Here is a 13,979-nt window from a genome sequence, read left to right on the forward strand (position 1 = left end):
CATTCTCTTTAGACATCACTCCCAAAATTTGACTGAAGTTAGCAGAGCAATGACTGCGGGCTGGTGAAGGCAGACTGGGCAGCCTGGGCTAGACTGGGCGGACTGGCAGACTGGGCGGACTGGGCAGCCTGGGCAGCCTGGCAGACTGGGCGGAGCCTGGGCAGACTGGGCGGACTGGGCAGCCGGGCAGACTGGGCAGACTGGGCGGACTGGGCAGCCTGGGCAGCCTGGGCAGACTGGGCGGACTGGGCAGCCTGGGCAGCCTGGGCAGCCTGGGCAGCCTGGGCAGACTGGCAGACTGGGCAGCCTGGGCAGCCTGGGCAGACTGGGCAGACTGGGCGGACTGGGCAGACTGGGCAGACTGGGCAGACTGGGCAGCCTGGGCAGCCTGGGCAGACTGGGCAGCCTGGGCAGACTGGGCGGACTGGGCAGACTGGGCAGCCTGGGCAGACTGGGCAGCCTGGGCAGACTGGGCAGACTGGGCAGACTGGGCAGACTGGGCGGACTGGGCAGACTGGGCAGCCTGGGCAGACTGGGCAGCCTGGGCAGACTGGGCAGACTGGGCAGCCTGCAGCACAACGGCAGCGTGAAGCTGATTTGAGAGACAAAGTGCCAAACAAATGCTACATTTTTAAATAACAAATGTAACTGACAGTTACAACTGCCTCAGACAAACCAGAGAAACTGTGAGAATATATCGGCCTTGCAAAGTAGGAGGTGCAGACAGTGCAGGGACTGCAAAACCTGACGGCACGAAAATCTGATTCAGGTTTAATCAGAATAGCCACACTTGCGTTGTACAAACAAGCAAATGATTCACAAGGAAATGGCGGATCCTATTAGGGTAGCTCTATCATCCCATGAACACATATTCATTTGTAGGAACAGCCCCCAGTTCACACACACAAATGAGTCCATCTCTCAGCTACTTATTCAATGTCCTGCCACAGACACTCTACCACCTCGCTCGCCTCGGGATCGACGCGGGCGAGGGTCCGGCAACAGCAATCTCCGTTGACCTTGGGGGGGGGGGGGGGGGGGAGGAATTTCCAGTATCGCTCCAGCGGGGCTGTAAAATCCCACCCAATGCCTCTGACCTTCTCTCCTTTCAGGTGGGGGGGGGGGGGGGGGGGTATTCGTATTAATTCTTTTCATGGGGTGTGGTGTCGCTGGCTAGGACAACATTTGTTGCCCATCCCTAGTTGCCCCTTGCACTGAGTGTCTCGCTCGGCCATTTCAGAGGGTGGTTAAGAGTCACCCACGTTGCTGTGGCTCTGGAGTCACATGTAGGCCAGACCGGGTAAGGACGGCAGATTCCCTTCCCTAAAGGACATGAGTGAACCAGATGGGTTTTTCCAACAATTGATGGTAGTTATCATGGTCATCATTACTGAGACTAGCTTTCAAATCCAGATATATTTTTTACTAATTCAATTCTTGTTCCACCAGTTGCCGCGGTGAGATTTGAACCCGTGTCCCCAGAGTGTTGGTCAGGGCCTCTGGATTCCTAGTCCTTGTATTTGCATAGCACCTTTCATGACCTCAGGACACCCCGAAAGCACTTAATAGCCATAGATGTATTATTAAAGTGTAAAATAATAATAAAGTCACCAGATGACCATAGGCTGATCCCCTCTTTGAGGGGGAGAGGCAATTGGTGATGATTTAACCTGAGGATCAGCACCCCTCAGGCGGGGTCCTCCTGAACAACCTCAGCCGGTTCAGTAATTGAACCCACACTGTTGCTCTGCATCAATAACCAGCCACCCAGCCAACTGAGCTAAACCAGTGCGGGAAGTGTTGTAGTGTAAGAAACACGGCAGCCAATTTGTGCACAGCAAGATCCCACAAACGTGACAGTGAGCAGATAATCTGGCCAGGACTCCGGGGAGAACTTGCATCTTTGAATCAGAAGGCTCTGGGTTGAACCCACGGCCCTCGTGTTCCAAAACTGAGCAAGTACCGTCTTTCAGCTAATTCTCCAGTGCAGCGCAAAGGGAGAGCGGCTTTGCTGGAGGTGCTGTCATGTCAGATGTTTACCAGATGTCTTCCCCTTCAAGTGGATGCAAAAAAATCTTCCGACACTATTTGTAGAGCAGGGGAGTGTAATTGGAGCTGGATATATTTGTTTTGGCGTTTGTACAGCCACGGTTCACTGGATTGGTTCCCGGGGTGAGAGGCTGAGTAAATTGGACCTCGCTGCCAGGGGTTTAGAAGAGTGAGGGGTGATCTCTTTGAAACTGTTGAGATTCTGAAGGGGTTTGACGGGGAGATACTGGGGAGGCTGCTTCCACTGACTGGAGGTCCGCCATTTTGGATATTTCGGAATAAGGACTTGATTAGTCTTTATAGAAGTCTACTAGATTATGAGGGCCATGGACAGAGTGGATAGTCAGAAGCTTTTCCCCAGGGTGGAAGAGTCAATTACTAGAGGGCATAGGTTTAAGGTGCGAGGGGCAAGGTTTAAAGGAGATGTATGAGGCAGGTTGTTTACACAGAGGGTGGTGGGTGCCTGGAACTCGCTGCCGGGGGAGGGAGTGGAAGCAGATACGATAGTGAGTTTTAAGGGGCGTCTTGACAAATAAATGAATAGGACGGGAATAGAGGGATATGGTCCCCAGAAGGGGAGGGGGTTTAGTTCAGTCAGGCAGCATGATCGGTGCAGGCTTGGAGGGCCTGTTCCTGAGCTGTAACTTTCTTTGTTCTTATTATTGACCGAGATTAGATGACTTCTTTTCGCTCATTTCTCCAGAGATCCAGGTCAACAGTCAGGGGACACAGGTTCAAATCCCACCACAGCAGCTGGTGGAATTTGAGTACAGTTAATAAATGTGGAATATAAGGCTAGTCTCAGTAATGGTGACCATAGCAACTACCATCGATTGTTGTAAAAACCCATCTGGCTCACTAATGTCTCTTTGGAATTCTCTACCTCAGAGGAGCATTCTGAATCCTCTATCATTGCGTACATTTAAGGCTGTGATAGACAGATTCCTTTTAGTCTCCCAGGGAATCAGGTGAATGGAGAATCAACTGGAAAGTGGAGTTGAGGCAGAAGGTCAGCCATGATAGCATTGAATGGCGGAGCAGGCTCGAGGGGCCGAATGGTCTACACCTGCTCTTACTTCTTATGTTCTATACATTTTTCCTTCAGCCAACGTCACCAGGAGTGACATGGTGGCACAGTGGTTAGCACTGCTGCCTCACAGCGTCAGGGACCCGGGTTCGATTCCTGGCTTGGGTCACTGTCTGTGTGGAGTTTGCACATTCTCCCCGTGTCTGCGTGGGTTTCCTCCGGGTGCTCCAGTTCCCTCCCACACTCCAAAGATGTGCATGATGGTGCATTGGCCATGTTAAAATTCTCCCTCAGTGTAACCCGAACAGACACCGGAGTGTGGCGACTAGAGGATTTTCACAGTAACTTCATTGCAGTGTTAATGTAAGGCCTACTTGTGACACTAGTAAATAAGCTTTATAAATATCACCAAAAACAGATCAGCTGGTCATTTATCGCACCACTGTCTGTGGGATCTTGCTGTGCACAAACTGACTGCCAGTTTCCTACCAGTGCAACAGGGACTAATAAATTTTGCAACTACAGTTGGCTTCTGTTCATATTGGGTGAAGGGAAGAAAGATCGGTCAAGCTTCCTGCTTCGAATACGCCACCCAGTGACCCCAGCTGGACATCATAGAATGATAGAATAGTCCAGCACAGAGGGAGACCATTCAGCCCATCAATTCCGCACTGGCGAATGGTGCTCCAATGGTGAGGTGATTAAAATCAGGGATAGCTAAGAGGCTGAATTAGAGGAGTGCAGATATCTCCGAGGGTTCTGAAGCTGGAGGAGGTTATCGAGATAGGGAAGCGTTGAGACCAGGGAGGGATTTGAAAACAAGGATGTGAGTTTTAAAATTGATGTATTGCTCAACCAAAAATAGTTGTAGATCAGCAGCGGGGGTGATGGTTATCAAATTAAATGCAAAACTAATTAGCAACGGTCACGAGGAAGTCCCAATCTGGGTGCTTGACTGTTGATGTAAACCAGTCTGGTTTTAAACAGTGAAAAAAAAAAATCTGGAAATGTGAGTCAAGGATCTCCATTTTCTCTCTCAGTCTTATCAAAACGAGGTCAATCGTTGGTCCTGAAACTTGGCTGAGATCGGCCAACTTCAGGGGGGATCTCATAGAGACTTATAAAATTCTAACAGGACTCGACAGGGTAGATGCAGGGAGGATGTTCCCGATGGTGGGGGGAGTCCAGAACCAGGGGTCACAGTCTGAGGGTTCGGGGTAGACCATTTAAGATGGAGGTGAGGAGACATTTCTTCACCCAAAGAGTGGTGAGCCTGTGGAATTCACTACCACAGGAAGTAGTTGATGCCAAAACATTGAATATATTCAAGAGGCGGCTGGATATAGCACTTGGGGCGAATGGGATCAAAGGTTTTGGGGAGGAAGCAGGATTAGGCTATTGAGTTGGACAATCAGCCATGATCGTGATGAATGGCGGAGCAGGCTCGAAGGGCCGAATGGCCTCCTCCTGCTCCTATCTGCTATGTTTCTATGTTTAACACAGACTGGGCCTCAGATCTGGAGTCTTCCTGGTAACAAGACATCATTCATTGGAATGACTGAGTGAATAAATATTAATCAGTGCTGAATAAACAGAGTGATTCTGATCATTATGTGACTTGTTTCCCTTGGTACAAGGGCTGGTAGAACAATGCACTCTGATTCCACATCGGTGCTTGAAATGTGATTGGAAGTTGATGGGTTTGGTGCCGGCAGAGACCTCCTCTCAACAAGAGGAGTCTCTGCACATGAAACAATTTACCCCTCATGTTTTACACTTCAATGCTGGAGGGATCCATTTGAGTTCAGGGGCCAGAGAGAAATGTTGATTGATTGATTTATTATTGTCGCACATATTAGCATACAGTGAAAAGTATTGTTTCTTGTGCACTAAACAGACAAAGCATACCGTTCATAGAGAAGGAAACGGGAGAGTGCAGAATGTAGTGTTACAGTAATAGCTAGGTGCCGGAATTCTACCGCCTTGCTTGCCACAGAATCGGAGCGGGCAAGGGGCGGACAACGGAAATGTCCGTTGACCTCAGGTGGGAATTTCCAGTCTCGCTCGAGCGTGGCCATAAAATCCTGCTCATGGTGCAGAGAAAGATCAACTTAATGCGAGGTAGGTCCATTCAAAAGTCTGAAGGCAGCAGGGAAGAAGCTGTTCTTGAGCCGGTTGGTACGTGGCGGCACGGTAGCACAGTGGTTAGCACTTCTGCTTCACAGCTCCAGGGTCCCGGGTTCGATTCCCGGCTCGGGTCACTGTCTGTGTGGAGTTTGCACATTCTCCTCGTGTCTGCGTGGGTTTCCTCCGGGTGCTCCGGTTTCCTCCCACAGTCCAAAGATATGCGGGTTAGGTTGATTGGCCAGGTTAAAAAATTGCCCCTTAGAGTCCTGGGATGTGTAGGTTAGAGGGATTAGCGGGTAAAATATGTGGGGGTAGGGCCTGGGTGGGATTGTGGTCGGTGCAGACTCGATGGGCCGAATGGCCTCCTTCTGCACTGTAGGGTTTCTATGATTTCTGTGACCTCAGACTTTTGTATCTTATTCCCGACGGAAGAAGATGGAAGAGTGAATGTCCGGGGTGCGTGGGGGTCCGTAATTATGCTGGCTGCTTTTCCCAAGGCAGCGGGAAGTGGAGACAGAGTCAATGGATGGGAGGCTGGTTTGTGTGATGGATTGGGCTTCGTTCACGATCCTTTGTAGTTCCTTGCGGTCCTGGGTAGAGCAGGAGCCATACCAAGTTGAGATACATCCGGAAAGGATGCTTTCTACGGTGCACCTGTAAAAGTATGTCGGGAGGTGCGTGGGGTCCTTGATTATTGTACTTCAATGGACGTAGAAATCGGAGCAGGACTGAACCACGTGTCCCCTCAGGTCTGCTCCACATCCAATCAGATCACGGCAGATCCTTCCTCATTTCTCTGAATTCCCATCATGCCCCAAAATCCATTGACTTCCATCTGGAATTATCGTCTCATCAACTGAGCTCCATGCTTCAGAGCATTGCAAAGATGTGTAACACTCTGAGTGAAAATAGTTTTCCTTATCTCAGTCATGAATGGCCGCCTCCTTTTCCGGGATGCGTGCCCCCTGTTGTAGACCCTCCATGATGTGGAGATAGAACATAGAAAAGCTACAGCACAAACAGGCCCTTCGGCCCACAAGTTGCGCCGAACAATTTCCTTACCTTCTAGGCTCATCTATAACCCTCTAACTTACTAACCTCCATGAACCTATCCAAAAGTATCTTAAAAGACTCAATCGAATCCGCTTCCACCACCACTACCGGCAGCCGATTCCACGAAAAACTTACCCCTAACATCTCCTCTATACCGACTCCCCAGCACCCTAAACCTGTGGCCTCTTGTGACAATCATTTCAGCCCTGGGTAAAAGCCTCTGAGAATCCACTCTATCAATACCTCTCAACATGCCGGCATTGGACTGGGGTAAACACAGTAAGAAGTCTCACAACCAGGTTAAAGTCCAACAGGTTTATTTGGTAGCAAAATCCACTAGCTTTCGGAGCGCTGCTCCTTCTGCAACTTTTTTGGATTTTGCTACCAAATAAACCTGTTGGACTTTAACCTGGTGTTGTGAGACTTCTTACTGTGTACCAGCCAGGTACAAACAGCCTCTCATCATCCCTGTCAAACCTGATAAGGAATATATTTATTTCAGTGGGAACCAGAGTAGCAAAGTTCACCCCGGTGCCCTGGTCAATATTCATGCCTCGATCCACATCATCAAAATCTGCTCATGATCTCATTGGGGGTTTCTGGGACCTCCCGCTGTCCACAAACTGGCTGCAGCATTTCTGACATCAGTGACGATCAAGGACACTTCAGTGGTCGTAAAGTGTCATGATAATAGGATGATTGTGGTACTGGACCCCAATATTAGAAACAATGCGGTATGCGCTGTACTTCATGAGGTCACCTGAACTGGGGGTGGTTGGTCAGATAGCCTGTGTACGTGTGGATTGGAACAGGGCTGCAGAGGCCTTGCAGTTGTGTATTCACGTTGTGAAAATGTGTGAGTAATTGAGTTTACAGCAATGGTGTGAGTCATCCCGCAACGTAAAATCAAACCATTGCCGTTTCTGGAACCTTCCGCTGTGCACAAACTGGCTGCAATGTTTCCAACATTAATGACGACACTATAGGAGCACTTCAATAGCTGTAAAACATTTGAGACTCTGATGTCCGATGGGACATGTGATTAGAACCCATTCCTTTCATAGAATCCCTACAGTGCAGGAGGAGGCCATTCAGCCCATCAAGCCTGCGCCGACCACAATCCCACCCAGGCCCTATCCCCGTAACCCCGTGTATTTACCCTGCTAATCCCCCTGACAGTAAGGGGCAATTTAGCACAGCCAATCCACCTAACCAGCGCATCTTTGGAGTGTGGGAGCAAACTCCGGAGCACCTGGAGGAAACCCACGCAGACACGGGGAGAACATGCAAACTCCACACAGACAGTGACCCGAGGCCAGAATTGAACCCGGGTCCCTGGCATTGTGAGGCAGCAGTGCTAACCACTGTGCCACCGTGCCACTCTCCTTTGGGTCACAAAAGGATCTGAACGTATCCATATCATTGTGTGGAATGCTTTAGCCTCTTTAGATGATGATGGCCAGAATACAAAAAAGAGAAGAAAGAAAGAGTTGTATTTACATAGCGCCTGTCACACTGAATGTCCCAAAGCACTTTACAGTCAATGAAGTCACTGTTGTAATGTAGGAAACACGGCAATCAATTTGCACACAGCAAGATCCCACAAACAGCAGTGTGATAATGACCAGATAAATTGTTTTTAGTGATGGTGATTGAGGGATAAATGTTGGCCAGATAACTGGGGAGAATTAGAGTTAGATCAGCATTATAGAATCTCTACAGCGCAGAAGGAGGCCATTCAGCCCATTGAGTCTGTACCAACTCTCCATTAGAGCATCTTACCCAGGCCCTATCCCTGGAACCCCATTAGTTATCCTGCTAATTTGATTTGATTTATTATTGTCACATGTATTAGTATACAGTGAAAAGTATTATTTCTTGCATGCTATACAGACAAAGCATACCGTTCATAGAGAAGGAAACGAGAGAGTGCAGAATGTGCTAACCCCCTAATCCCCATAACCTACATGTCTTTGGAGACTAAGGGCCAGTCCACCTAACCTGCACCTCTATGGAATGTAGGAGGAAACCGGAGCACACCTATGCAGATATGGGGAGAACGTGCAAACTCCACACAAACAGTTACCTGAGGCCGGAATTGAACCCGGGTCCCTGGCGCTGTGAGGCAGCAGTGCTAACCACTGTGTCATCGTGCCATCCCACTGAAGCATCAGAAATGGGTAAAAGTAGTTTTATGTTTTGCGTGCAGATTCTCCATCAGAACTCATTAGCTGTGTGACAGTCTTGGTACAGCTCAAAGCCCGCAAGCTGCTCAGGAACTGAGACATTTAATGACAGTGGAAGTCAGAGTACTAACGGAGTGGAGAGCACCAGGCCCTCAGGCCTTCAGATTCACCATGACAACCGTGGCAATTTGCTTCTGAAAACAAGGTCTAATCACTCCAAAACGATCTCGTCAAGGAGCTGGTTAAGCTTCAGCTCATTGAGCACAATAAGTTATCTGTTCACTTCCTCTTATCGAATCTCATACTGATACAATCAGTCCGGTGGCTCTTCCTGTGAAGGCAGCATTGGCAGTTGAACTTTACAGTGTTCGCAGAGAGTCTGAACTCTTGTCTCTCCAATCCCAGTGAGGCAATGTGTGGCACAGTGAATCTGTCACTGGACCCCTCGCCCTTTGGGCTAAGATCAAGCGTCAGATCCAGCCCAGGGTGGGGTGCAAGGCCTCATCTTGTCAGTTTGGATCCTGTGTCTCTCTTGTAGGGGACATTGAATTGGATTCAATTCGAATTTGATTTTCACAGAATCATAGAATCCTACAATGCAGAAGGAGGCCATTTGGCCCATCGAGTCTGCACCGACCACAATCCCACCCAGGCCCTATCCCCATAACCCCATGCATTTACTCTGTTAATCCCCCCAACACAAAAGGCCAATTTAGCATGACCAATCCACCTAACCCGCACATCTTTGGAGTGTGGGAGGAAACCGGAGCACCCGGAGGAAACCCACGCAGACACGGGGAGAATGTGCAGAGTCCACACAGACAGTGACCCAAGGCTGGAATCGAATCCGGGTCCCTGGCGCTGTGAGGCAGCAGTGCCAACCACTGGAGCAAGCAAGGAGATGGATAAAGGGTTTTCCCGCTCCACTCTGTGCACTGGCTTTGTAACTTTAAGAAAGGAGTAAAATATTCAGAAGAAGGTAACCCAAAGGCTTGAGCTGAGCGATTTAGTGAGTGGGCAAGAACATGGCGGATGGAATATAATGTGGGAGAATGTGAGATTATCCACCTTCCTCCCCCTCTCCTCCTGCCCCTTCCTCTCCTCTCCCCCCTCTCTTCCCCCTTCCCCCCACCTCCCCCCACCTCCCCTGTAGGAACAGATGTGCAGAGTATTTCTTAAATGGTGAGAGGTTAGAAAGTGTGGATGTCCTTGTCCACAAGTCACTGAAGGCGAGCATGCAGCTGCAGCAAGTTATTAAGAAGGCTAATAGAATGCTAGCCTTCCTGGCTGGAGGATTTCAGTCCAGCAGCAAAGTCTTGCTTCAGTTGTACAGAAAGCTGTTTCGGCCGCACCTGGAGTATTGTGTCCAGTTTTGGTAAGTGTGATCACATGAAACATATCACGTGAAGCAGCACTGACACGTATGTGCACTGCGCTCATGAACATGTCACCTGATTTCCCGCAATGTCAAGCCTGGAGGAGGTAAAGGAGTGAGCGCACACGGTAGCACAGTGGGTTAGCACTGCTGCCTCACAGCGCCAGGGACCCGGGTTCGATTCCCGGCTTGGGTCACTGTCTGTGTGGAGTTTGCACGTTCTCCCCGTGTCTGCGTGGGTTTCCTCCGGGTGCTCCGGTTTCCTCCCACAGTCTGAAAGATGTGCTGGTTAGATGCATTGACCCGAACAGGCGCCGGAGTGTGGTGACTAGGGGATTTTCACAGTAATTTCATTGCAGTGTTAATGTAAGCCTACTTGTGACTAATAAATAAACTTTGAACATTAGTCAGGGGGACTAGCAGGGTAAATATATGGGATTATGGGAATAGGGCCTGGGTTGTGATCGGTGCAGACTCGATGGGCTGAATGGCCTCCTTCTGCACTGTGTGGATTCTATGGAATCACACGCTGCGAGTTCCAACTGAGCGACGCAAGGGGGTAAAAGCAGCGAGTTGGAGAGATGCTTTAGTCCACGCTGCGTATTCTGTTGTGTGATTGGTGAAAGATTGTACAGGCGGATTTGAGTGGCACGGAATGGGCTCCTGTAACGCGCTCGCTGGAAGGTTTGGCATGTTTTCCTCTCCTAAACCCACTGGCACCTCGGCGCTGGCATTCCCTGTCACCACGTCCACCAACGTCCCGCGGAACCGCAGCAGTTCCACCAGCCTCTCTCGGACCGTCAGGCTGCGCAGTGCGTTCTGGCCACAATTTATGAATGAATTAAAGAAAAGTTACTCCTCTTCCCTACTCTCCTATTCCATGGACTCAACAGCTCCCCCGCTGGCTCCGTGGGAAAATACAGCTGATTTTCCTTCACGTTGGTGGGCAGTGAGGAAGTATCCCTGAGCTGGTTATCAGCCCATTGGGCTGCCTCACAAACAATGACCAGAATTTTCCAGCCATTCCCACAGGTGGGCTGACGGTAAAATCTCCCCGCAGATGGGTGCCTACAACAGGAAGCCCCGTTGACAGCTGGGGGACCAGTGGATCCCACCGCCAGTCGATGGTGGGCCGCCTCCACCGCTGTGAAGCACGTCCCAGGTTGGGGGAGGAAGATCATGGAAAATCCTGTCCACTCCTTCTCCAACAAATCCTGGCTGGGACTTGAACCCACAGCTTAGCTCCTGACCATTGGGACTCTGCCACTGCGCCACAAGATCTCCTACTTACCATGGAATCATAGAATCCTACAATGCAGAAGGAGACCATTCAGCCCATCGAGTCTGCACTGACTACAATCCCACCCAGGCCCTATCCCCATAACCCCATGCATTTACCCTAGTTAGTCCCCCTGACACTAAGGGGTAATTTAGCATGGCCAATCCACCTCGCATGGCCAATCCACCTCACCCACACATCTTTGGACTGTTGGAGGAAACCAGAACACCTGGAGGAAACCCACGCAGACATGGGGAGAACGTGCATTCTCCGCACAGACAGTGACCCAAGCCGGGAATGGCACCCAGGTCCCGGGCGCTGTGAGGCAGCAGTGCTAACCCACTGTCCCACCGTGTCGCTCATCTACTGTGACACTGGGCCATGTGACTGTGGTCACACCATCAGGATGTGGTTCACAGCCAGTGAGGTACTTTTAGAGAAATGGAGAAAACGCAGTGAATTTATAGGCAGCAAGTTCCTGCAAACAGCAGAAGGATAGCGGGTCAGATAATGCGTTTTGGTTGCGTTGATGGAGAGATTGGTGAGGACACAAGGGATAACTTTCCTTTGAAATCCTGCCATTTGATCTTTTCGCAGCCACTGAGAGCAAACAGAGATTGAGATTAATCTTCCCATCAGAGACACAGCGCCTCCGGCATTGCAGCACTCCCTCAGCGCGGCCCCGGAGTTTTAGCCTGGATTCTGTGCTCATGCCTTTTGTGAGGGGTTTGAAACCACAGCCATTGACTCACAAACAAAAGCTCTGCCCACGCAGCCAGAGGCTTCACTATTTTACATGTTGTTTGATCAGTTTGCTTTGCACATTGCACTTGTCAGGAAATGATTCAGGAATTGAAATGACTCTCAGAAGTTCCCTGAATTTAACCCTTTCCTTCACTGCCCATTTCTTTTTTGCAGTGGGCCTGTGTTGGCATGCTCGCTTAGCCAGAGGCTCCGAGTTTGAGTGCAAATGCAGCCTGTAATCCAGGCTGAAGCTTTGCTGCGTTACTGAGGGGGTGCTGCACAGTTGGCAGTGCCATCTTCTTGGTGAGATATTAATTCAATCCCTTCAGCTGGACACCAAACATTATTGTTATTTGAAGAAGTTTTTTTTGTATTCATTCACGGGATGTGGGTGTCCCTGGCTGGGTCAACATTTATTGCTCATCCCTGGGGGCGTTTAATAGACAACCACATTGCTGTGGCTCTGGAGTCACATGTAGGCCAGACCAGGTAAGGACAACAGATTTCCTTCCCTAAAGGGACATTAGTGAACCAGATGTTTTTTTTTACAACAATCGACAATGGTTTCATCAGTAGATTCTTAGTTCCAGATTTTTGTTGGATTCAAATTTCACCATTTGCCGTGGCGGGATTCGAACCCGGGTCCCCAGAGCATTACCCTGGCTCTCTGAATCACTAGCCCAATGACAATATGCTACTGCCTCCCCTATCCAGAGCTGATATTTATCATTCAATTAAAATCGGTTCCCCGCCCCTCCACCACCCCGTATCCCTGCGCAGCGGATCAATCTGGTGGTTTATGTTGTGTGATTTTGTGTGTGTTCCAGGTTTCGGGATGACCACGCCAGCGACCGTGAGTGGAAAGGTTTTCCTGATATTCTACGGCTTGGTCGGCTGTGCGGCCACCATCCTGTTCTTCAACCTCTTCCTGGAGCGGCTGATAACGGTCCTGGCCTACATCCTGAAGACCTGTCACGAGAGGCAGCTCAGGCGGAGCGGAGTCCTGCCCCAGGAAAACTGCCCGGAACTGGGAACCACGGGCGAGGTGGACAGCCTGTCCGGCTGGAAACCCTCTGTTTATTATGTAATGCTGATCCTGGGCCTAGCTGCCATTGCCATCTCCTGCTGTGCCTCAGCCATGTACACCCCGGTCGAGGGCTGGAGCTACCTGGACTCCATCTACTTTTGTTTTGTGGCCTTTAGCACGATAGGGTTTGGAGACCTGGTGAGCAGCCAGAACATGAGGTACGACTACCAGGGGTTTTACCGGTTTGGCAACTTCCTCTTCATCCTGATGGGGGTGTGTTGTATTTATTCCCTGTTCAATGTTATTTCCATCATCATCAAGCAGTTCCTCAACTGGAGCCTGAGGAGACTCGAGTGTCGGTGTTGCCTGAGGTGCCAGAGGAAACTGTTCAGGCCGGGGAGGAACGCCGTGGCTCCTGGCGTCCCCGGCACCCGCCGGAAGATCTCCATCGAGACGGACGCCTTCAACGAGAGCGAGGTGGTAGACGGCCGCAGGATGTCCGGGGAAATGATCTCCATGAGGGACTTCCTCGCCGCCAACAAGGTCTCGCTGGCCATCATGCAGAAGCAGCTGCTGGAGACGGCAAACGGGCACCCCAGGGCAAGCGGCCATGCCACCCGCCACAATGGCTTCTCCGAGGGGGTGGGCGCTCTGGCCATCATGAACAATCGGCTGGCAGAGACCAGCGTGGACAGGTGAACATTCACAATGTCGACCCAGCCGCAGCTCTCGATTCAGCCTTAATGACTAACGCGCTCTTTTATATAACAAAATTAAATATTTCTGGATGATTCCGTTTGAACTTTGACCTTCCCTGGTACTCGTATCTGATATATCACTGACCACTAGCCAATCACAAAGAGAGGGGGTGGGGAGGGGGCTGGATGGGGAGCGGATGGGGGTGTGGGTGTGGGTTGGATGGGGGAGGGGGTGGATGGGGGAGGGGAGAGGGTGGATGGGGGAGGGGAGAGGGTGGGGGTTAGCTGTTGTTCAGGTCATGGGTGCACAGTTAAGATGTGATGTTTCCACCTCCTGGCCATGATGGGGCGCTGTTGTGATCTCTCGCTCTGATGGCTGCTGTTGACTATAACCTGACCCGTGTCAACCTGCGC

General features: G+C 50.4%; 1 protein-coding gene across 1 annotated transcript in view; it reads left to right on the forward strand.

Annotated features, from left to right (window-relative positions):
• kcnk13a (potassium channel, subfamily K, member 13a) overlaps window positions 1–13,672 on the forward strand; it is a 41,153-nt gene extending 27,481 nt beyond the window's left edge. The window contains exon 2 of the mRNA XM_078233216.1: window positions 12,668–13,672. Within this exon, the coding sequence (XP_078089342.1) occupies window positions 12,668–13,566 (899 nt within the window). The 3' untranslated portion in view covers window positions 13,567–13,672. The remainder of the gene's footprint in view (window positions 1–12,667) is intronic.
• The last annotated feature ends 307 nt before the right edge of the window (window positions 13,673–13,979 follow it).

The sequence above is a fragment of the Mustelus asterias genome, chromosome 18 (genome assembly GCF_964213995.1).
Source record: "Mustelus asterias chromosome 18, sMusAst1.hap1.1, whole genome shotgun sequence".
Taxonomy (NCBI): domain Eukaryota; kingdom Metazoa; phylum Chordata; class Chondrichthyes; order Carcharhiniformes; family Triakidae; genus Mustelus; species Mustelus asterias.